This window comes from Scophthalmus maximus, chromosome 22 (genome assembly GCF_022379125.1).
Source record: "Scophthalmus maximus strain ysfricsl-2021 chromosome 22, ASM2237912v1, whole genome shotgun sequence".
NCBI lineage: Eukaryota > Metazoa > Chordata > Actinopteri > Pleuronectiformes > Scophthalmidae > Scophthalmus > Scophthalmus maximus.
Genome location: NC_061536.1, coordinates 2,035,173 through 2,043,780, shown reverse-complemented (window position 1 = coordinate 2,043,780; position 8,608 = coordinate 2,035,173). Strand labels below are relative to the sequence as shown.

Below are 8,608 nucleotides of genomic sequence, written 5' to 3'. Positions count from 1 at the left end.
TCACTTATGGTCAATGCTCTGTCATAGCTCACTTAACGCATAATTACATTTAGACATTGCTATGAAAACCTAGCCAGATACGTTGGCTTAACTGTTCTTATAGGTAATGAAGGTAAATGGACTGTATTTATATGGCACTTTACTAGTCTTATTAACCACTCAAAGCACTTGTACAGTACAATTCACATTCACCAATTCCCACACACACACAACGCTGCTATTTAACGCACTTCATCTGTCACATTGATACACTTTAGGGTTAAGTGTCTTGCCCAAGGACACTTAGGTAATCGGACTGGGGGATCGAACCGCCGTCGTCCTGGTTAGTGGATGACCGTCTTTACCCCCTGAGCCACAGGTGCCGTGGGTGAACTGTTGGCAGTTGGATAAAAGTAAGAGACTATGAGAGATTCCTCATTCTGTCCATCTCTGTGGTGCATTTCAGTGTCTCTCCAGCCCAAATGTCTTTTTTTTTCGCTGGATATGACAGAACTATCTTGCTGGCCATTTTCAGGCTGAGCTGATCACTGTGTCTGTCCCCCTGATATCCTGTGCTTGCTTCACTTTTGGGATTTTAGCTGGCTTTAAAGACACAATGAGGAAATCTGAATTGATTTGTTCTTGCGGACCTTCTTATCCTCTCAATTTCTCTTTCACTGTTCTCCTCTCTTGTCATGTCTTGTCTTCTTTTGTTGTTACTTGGGTAGTCAGTACCCCTCGTGCCATGTCTCCCATTTGTCCTGCCTATTAGCGTTTTTCCCTTTAAACAGAAGAATAGAAACATAAAAGACGAGGGCCGAAAAAGAGACACGGGCCTCCCTTCGATTCCTGCTGTAGTCAGAATCACTGTGTGTGCTTGTGGCTGTGGATGGCTAGCATCGGAATCTCACAGCAAAACAGTTATAGAAGCAGAGAGGAAGCTCAGACTAAAACCCCTGAGAGGTCAGAGAACGTAAGTGAGTAGAGCGTCAGATCAATGTGATCAATAGGAGCCAATGATTGCTTGGAATCAGTCAGCCTCACTTGATAAGTCAAGGACAAAAGCATGACTTTGCTGTAGTTAACCTGATTATACTGTGGAAAGGAATGATTTAAGATAAGGGTCGGATTCTGTATTCTCTGTGTCCCTTACTGTCTGATAATTTGTACAAGAGTATATGCTTCAGTAAAATAAGGAGATGTTTAAATCAGGCCTTTAATTCTAACACTGTTAGAATTTGCTGTACTTTTTTTAAGGTCTTAATGGATTAATCAGTAGCCTGTTTGCTTTGGTTCACGTGTCTGTCATGTCTCTCTTCTCTTCTCCTCTTTGTCCTGTTTTTGTTGCTAAGCCACCCGCTAGCACGTTTCTTAATGTGTCGACGAGTGATGTTTACAAACTGCACTTGCATTGTTGTGTGGTGCATTCCGCACCATTTTATAGTTTTCGATTTACAGAGCCTGAGCTGAGCTGAATACCTATGGAGCTAGAACAGTGACAGTAAACTCAGGTATTCAAAATAAAAATTGTCATCGAAAGTTTTGGCACTGAAAAAATGTTCAACTGAAAAATAAAACACAAACATTAAAAAATTATAATTTCACAATCATATTATATAATCATAATTGATATTTTTATGCATTGATGGGTTTTTCTCCAGTTGGTATTTCAATCTTTGAATTTTTTCTTGATGTCTGTCTGTTTTTAATGACCATGATATAATCAATAAACCATGTCGATCAATTTGATCTGCTAAAGATTGCATGCTATCTCGATATCTTCCACATTGTCCGCGCTCTTCTTCTCTTGCAATTCAGGAGTCTTTTTTTGCCCACGACTCATTCTGAACCTGAGATAGCCTAACTCCCTGAAATTATCCATGAATCACACTTTCCTTGTCCCTCCCCCTCAAGCCCCTCCTCCCCACGCCAAAACAGTGACAGAAAGTTGAAACTGAAAACCACTGTCATTGAAAAAAGACAGACACAAAACATGTATTTTAGAATTGTTTACTGCTCATTTAACACACTTAATTGCTGAACAAAGATATGGCAGAAAGCAATCATTTTAAAACAGTGGAATCGCAACAAAAGACAAAGTCTTCATGTGACGTCGATGTTGACGTCGATGGACATTAAAGGGCCCATATTATGCCCCCTTTTACACAAGTTACATTGGTTTTCAGGTGTGTGAACTACATGTCTTTGCCATTCCATGTCAAAACACCTCAAGGATCAAGCCACACAGCACCCTCCTCTTTCTGTATAAACAGCCCTGTGAGACTATGGTCGATTCCAGCACTTTCCTGCTCACTCCTCGCCCCCCCTCCCTTCCGAGCCCGCCGGCAGCCGCGACCGACCACCGGCAACCGCGAGAAAATGATGGCGTAGACGCGATCTGTTTTTCCGCACTTCAAGGGGGGAGGTGCTGCTCAGGTTGGGGGCGTGGTCGCCGCAGTAGCAGGAGTCAACTTTCGTCACTTGACGCCCGGGCTGTGAATGGCTCGTTTACAGACAGTCTGCACGATCAACCCAAACCACGAATCAACGACTTGTTTACATCAGGAATGTCCATGTACATTTAAATCACTCAATGCACTAAAAGTACATTTATCCCGCATTCACACCAGAACTCCTGATCAGCAGCAACCAAGTGTAGATGTAGCAGTTCAATTTTGCTGTCTGTCATGTGGGTTTGCCCAGACTTGTTCTGAGACTGACAACTTTACTCACCTGCGTACTCCACACTTAAAAGTAAACCATAAAGTCAGGTGCCCGTATAAAGACTGTAACTTTGAAACCAGTATCTACTCCACTTTCAAAGCACACAAGAGTAAAGTACACCGGGAACAGAACTGGAAAAGGTTTAAGTCAGAAATCATTGGTTTGGATAATGTAAGCAATGACAGTGATGCTGCACAAGACCAAATTTCACATGCTGATGATATGGAGGAGTTAGAAGATGTCAGTGAAGAAGCCAGTGAGAATGATCTTCGTGATTTAGAAAAACAGCTTCAGCACACTTAGCATCTCTTCTGTTAAAGTTGCAAACTGTCCTGCACATACCAGAGAGTGCTGTGCAAGAAGTAATACAACAGCTTTGTGAAATCAATAAGCTGTCACAGCCACTTCTGTATAACAGAGTGAGGGCCGTACTAAAGAAATATTATGTTGACATTAATGAAACAGTTGTGAGAGAGGTTACCAGTGTCGTGTCAGAAAGTAACATAATTGCATTTTGTGCCAAAGATGGATCCCTAGGAACTGCTAAAAGGAGAGCGGCCTATGTACGCAGAGAGTTTCCACTGGTGAACCCCATCGAATATTGTGTGGAAAAAGGCAAAAAATGTCCCTATTGTTCTCATGCTCCAGAAGTTGCTGAACAATACTGACATATTAGATAAAGCCATGTCAGAAAAAGTCCATGTCCCACAGGAATATAGATCGTATGTAGATGGGCAGTGCTTTAATGAAAACTCTCTTCTTGCAAGGGACGAGTTCACAATTGCTCTTGGACTTTACATTGATGACTTTGAAGTAGCCAATCCTCTAGGAACATCAAAGCTGAAACATAAAATGTGTGCCATATACTGGGTCATTGCCAACATACCTGCAAAATATAGGTCAACGCTGAACTCAATCCAGCTTGCACTACTGTGCAATACCTCAACAGTCAAAGAGTGTGGTTACGCTAAAGTTCTGCAACCTCTTATCTATGATCTAAAGTCATTGGAGCAAAATGATGTTTACTTGGAACAACTAGGTGAGAGTGTGAAAGGCACAGTCTTATATGATGCTGCTGATAATCTTGGTGCCCACTCCCTTGCAGGATTCCTGGAGAGCTTCACTGTTGACAAGTTCTGCAGATTCTGTTCGGCAAGCAGTATTGACACTCAACACCAAGATGGTGTATGTTCTGGTTTCTTTAAACTCAGAGACAAAGACTCCCATGATAAACAGGTGCAGGAGGTGAGAGAGGACCAAGCACTGAGTCAGACTTATGGTGTGAAAAGAGCATGTCCTTTAACTGAGAATGTTGAGCACTTTCATGCGATCACTGGTTACCCTCCTGACATCTTGCATGATATCTTGGAAGGCATTGTTCCAACTGAGTTGTCCCTGTGTCTTAAAGACCTGATAGACAAGGGGTATTTCACACTAGAAATGTTAAATCAGGCCATCAGGTACTTTAACTACACATTTACTGACAAAACAGACCAACCTCAGGAAAAGGGATTTTCCGCCAAAAGGACCATTGCTGGAAATGCCCATGAGAATTGGTGTCTTATAAGGCTCCTTCCATTTCTTATTGGTCACTGTGTCCCTGAGGGTGACAACACTTGGGAAATTGTCATGCTTCTCAAAGATGTGGTTGAACTAGCTGTCGCACCAAGGCATACTGAGGAGACACTGCATTTCCTGGACTGTAAGATAGCAGAGCACAGACAGCTGCTGCTGTCAACATTTCCAGATTTTCGTTTAAGGCCAAAGCATCACTTTGTGGAACATTACCCTCAGCTTGTAAGGAAATTTGGTCCCTTGTCTGATGTTTGGACAATGCGCTTTGAGGGGAGGCACAAAAATTCTTTGATGAACTTGATCGTTTCTCTCCAAGGCTGATGGACCTCTTTAGGAAGAAGAAAGGCCTGACCGGCCTGCTTTTGGCTGAGCTTTTACGTCAGACAGACCTTTTCTTTCTTCCCATCTCATCTCCCTTCCTTAATCTTCTCCTTTCCTCTCTTCATTTCCTAATTTTCTTTTCTGTCCTCTCCATTTCCCACTCCTTTTGTCCTCTTGTACATACACATTGTGGGGAATTTCTGGAATTTATTTGATAAATACATGTGAGTATCCTTAGCAAGATATTTTTTAACTCTTGTGTCCACCATCTTGCAGACCACTGAGCCAACAGACATCAGGTGCCTATGTCTTCGGGGTCTGCCTGTCATCTTGGCGGATGATTCTTCTGCCTTCTTAAACATGTTCTGTAAAAAAAATTTTTGTAAATGTTGCAGGTGCATGCTCATTTGTCTCAGTTTTAGCCGTTAATGAACATTGCCACTAATGTTCAGAATTATTTGATCACCATCAGTGGCTCCATTAAATCTCTATTTTATGGGCCAATAAAGATAGCTAACCCACTTTCAGTCCCAGTCCTATTGAAAAGAAGTAGAAAATTGCTTCCAGTAACTAAGGTTGTATGAATCCTTTTACATTTGCCCAATTTGTTTTTTTGACTTTACTGTCACCAGTTGGAAGTTGTGAAAATGTTTTGGGGTCTTTAACTGAAATGGGAGTTCTGAGTGCGCTTGTTAGATTCTGGTTGCTCCAGTCATCAACTAACTTATTAATGTTACTTTCAGCTGATGACAGTAAAGTAAAAAAAAAAAGCAATTAAGGTGAAAGGTATTGAGAGTCATATGATTCACAAAACCTATACCTGCAACCTATACTGTACAGATCCGAATATGGAATTTGATAAAAATTCAAGACTGGTATCGTCCTTTAATATACTTTCAGTGCAGTTTATATTGTACAATGCTTTTCATTATAAACAGTCACAGGTTCTTTTTAGTGGACAAAACACCATTGTCTAACTGGCATGTTTATGTCCTCTCCTTGTCAATACGTTTCTTTCACTGTTAGGATGTAACTGACAAGGACTCGTACAGTCAAACTCCAGTGGGAATTCTCTGACTTGGTCAAGAAAATACCCAGCTCAACCCATCCAGAGTAGGGATCATCTTAGAAGGGTCTGTGGTAATGGATGAACTGGCCAACCTGCCTCAGGCCTTCTGTGTCCTTTTCGGACTGATCTATGCCCTGCACCTGGACTAACCCAAGTGCATGAAAATCACTTTCAACTTTATTCAGCTTTTAATGACCAAACTGGGTAGAATTGAGCTGGTACCCAAAATTCAAACTTTGAAAAAACAGCTGGAAGCATAAAACAGGGTTCGAAATGGCTCTACTACTGCTCCAGATTCGTTTGCCCCAGTTTGTAATGTTGGACTTTTAGGAAAGTGTTTTTGTTAGAATAGAGGCATGATGGTGCTAGACTTAATGTTTTATGCAATGTTCAGGACATGAATGACACACATTTTGCCACAATTTCAGGCTTATGATTCAAGGTTGTTAAAGCAGGGGGCTCCAACTTGTAACTTCATGCTGTTTTCAAATAAAACAGTAAAAGAATGACATTTGTTGTATTGCGTATTTGTCTTATTTGAATACAAAGGTTTAGTCACTTTAACTTAAAATAATAAGTGGAGTTCATGTGACAAGGCAATTGATATTACAAGAGATTGTAAGTGAAATAATTTAGTGGCATTTAGTGTTTAAAACTTAAAGTAACAATTCCAGCCCTCAAGCATTTAAGTTAAATGCACTCAAGTTTTCATTACACATTACTTAATTTTTTTATGGCAACCAGTTTCCTCAATTTTTTAAAGTAAATTCAACTTATCCGTGTGCAAGAGAGCATTCGACAGCATTTATACATATTTACCCTCTGCCACTATACATTTTTTTTTTCATTTAGTCTCTCTTTTCAGAATTGCTTCCTGCAGGGTTCACATATTCCGTCATTCTTTTTTTTCATTCACATTAGTTCTCTCCGTTGCTCTGTTAACTCACTCAGACTTGAAAAGCCATTATTTATTAATGGACGCTCTCTGCCTTACAAGTCTAATGTCCAACCATGACTCTAAACAACAATAGTTTGACATATTAAACAAAAAGAAAAGACAACATTTGTGTTTACAGCATGAAATGGCATCAATATTTTATGCCATTTCATGCTAACCAACATTTAGAACAAACAAGCATCATTTTTCTAACCTCCTCTGTGCTTGAGAGATGCATTATTGCAGAGTACAGTCAGAAACTTTTTGTGAGAAAATGGGAGTGATGTTTAATTTATTTGTTTGAGAGATTTAAGGATCATAATGTGACTGTACGTGTGTGTGTGCGTGTGTGTGTGTGTGTGTAGGAGGTAGAACGAGAGAGGCAGAAAGAGGATGAGAAAAAAATGTTACCAAACCTTTTCTTTTCTGAGAACATGATTATTTTTGGAGGGTGGGGACCTGAAACGGCAGAGCTAACGGGGGCTGCGGTGGAAGCACTGGGCCATGAAATTTTCATTTGCTCCTCAAGTTTTTTTTTTTTTGTTTTTTTTTCATTGTACAGAATGTATCATGCCTACAAACCCGAGCGGGTGTTGAGGCTTTGCATCACAATACCACCAGCAACCACGTTTGCCTGCTCCTCTACAAATTCCCATGAGAAATGCAGCCCAGACTGCAGTGCTCATACGAGGCCCCGAGGTGTAAGCCACTATATCTGTGATATAAAAATTAATGCACTACATCAAACGCACCGTGTGCTCATTTGGACGCCGTGAACCTTCTTCTTCATAGCTGTTTCTGTTCTTTCCATCCCCCAAAAAAACACAAAAAACTTTTCAAGTGTTCCACTTCAGCAGCCCTGCTTGTCTGGTAACTCTTAACTATCACCATCCAGGAGTTATGGCGTCTTTGTCCCTGCTTTGATTGGAAAGTTGTTTGCCTCTCCATTTGTTTTTGACCATGCCATGTGGAGGGGGTCAGTCTCAACACACTCCACCAACAGAATCTTTCAAACTGATCTTTGTTTTGTTTTTTTGGGGGGGAAGGGTTGTTTTTTATTAACCAAATATTTCATGAAGAGCTGAGCTCTCCATTCCTCCCTTTTTTGTATACGTCTTTCATCTTGTGATGGAGTGTGGCCTTGGTGATCACTACTCTGCTTGGTACCAGCTAACAATGTGGGACGGTATCTGTGGTAACCAAGTGGTAATTTGACTGTAATTGACTGTAATGTGAAGTCGATGTGAGGCTGGAGTACACACTCCACTAAAGGACACTGTACAATGGTAATGAGGAAATAGAGCACTGGTTTGATGTGGGCATATGCAAGAGCATGTGTCCCAGTGACAGAAACATGACACATGCATAACGAACAAAGAAGATTAGAGCTACTGTAGCCCACCAGGAAGCAAACCAGCCAATACGCAACATACATGTGTATGTGGTGCTCTTTTTTCACATATTAACATTTTGAAATATCTATGTCACTCTGACTAAATAAAGGCATTGTCCTCAGATTGGTGGGGGTTGGTGGTCCCAATTTTCCAATAAAGTCACAAGAGGGTGTTTTTCAACAACTGTGGAATCACACTTAGCAGCTCCCCTGGGAAAACTCACGCATCGATCCCAGAAGGAGACTGAAGGACTTTTTTTCTTTTTTTCGAAAAGTGGTCCAGTTTTTTTGTATCTCATAGATAATCAAGCTGTCATGGGATTGCATTAGACCATTCCCATGTGTTCTGTAGATCTGGAGGAAGCTCATGATCACGTTCAACAATTTATTCTGATCCAAGGGAAGAGGGTCAGGTATTGTGGCAGGTGATAACGAGAAGGAAGACGCGGCCCTCTAGTCACCCTCATTGTTTTTATACAGAGAGAATCGCCCCCGCAGATCCTCATCTTTGGTAATTTAGTTGGCGTAGTAAAACCAACAAGGCCTCCAACTCATATGACAAACTCTGTCATATGTGGTAAAAAAACAACCGTACCAATGACCGTTTACT

General features: G+C 41.0%; 1 protein-coding gene across 2 annotated transcripts; it reads left to right on the top strand.

Annotated features, from left to right (window-relative positions):
• The first annotated feature begins 2,405 nt into the window (after positions 1–2,405).
• Positions 2,406–6,179, top strand: LOC118292452. 2 transcript variants are annotated; one of them, XM_047330191.1, is made up of 2 exons: positions 2,406–4,664; positions 4,873–6,179. In XM_047330191.1, the coding sequence occupies exon 1, from the start codon at positions 3,343–3,345 to the stop codon at positions 4,597–4,599; it is 1,257 nt and encodes a 418-aa protein (XP_047186147.1). In that variant the 5' UTR covers positions 2,406–3,342; the 3' UTR covers positions 4,600–4,664; positions 4,873–6,179. The 2 variants fall into 2 exon arrangements, with proteins under 2 accessions (XP_047186147.1, XP_047186148.1); XM_047330192.1 differs by having other exon boundaries at positions 2,406–4,667; positions 4,876–6,179.
• Positions 6,180–8,608: the final 2,429 nt, after the last annotated feature.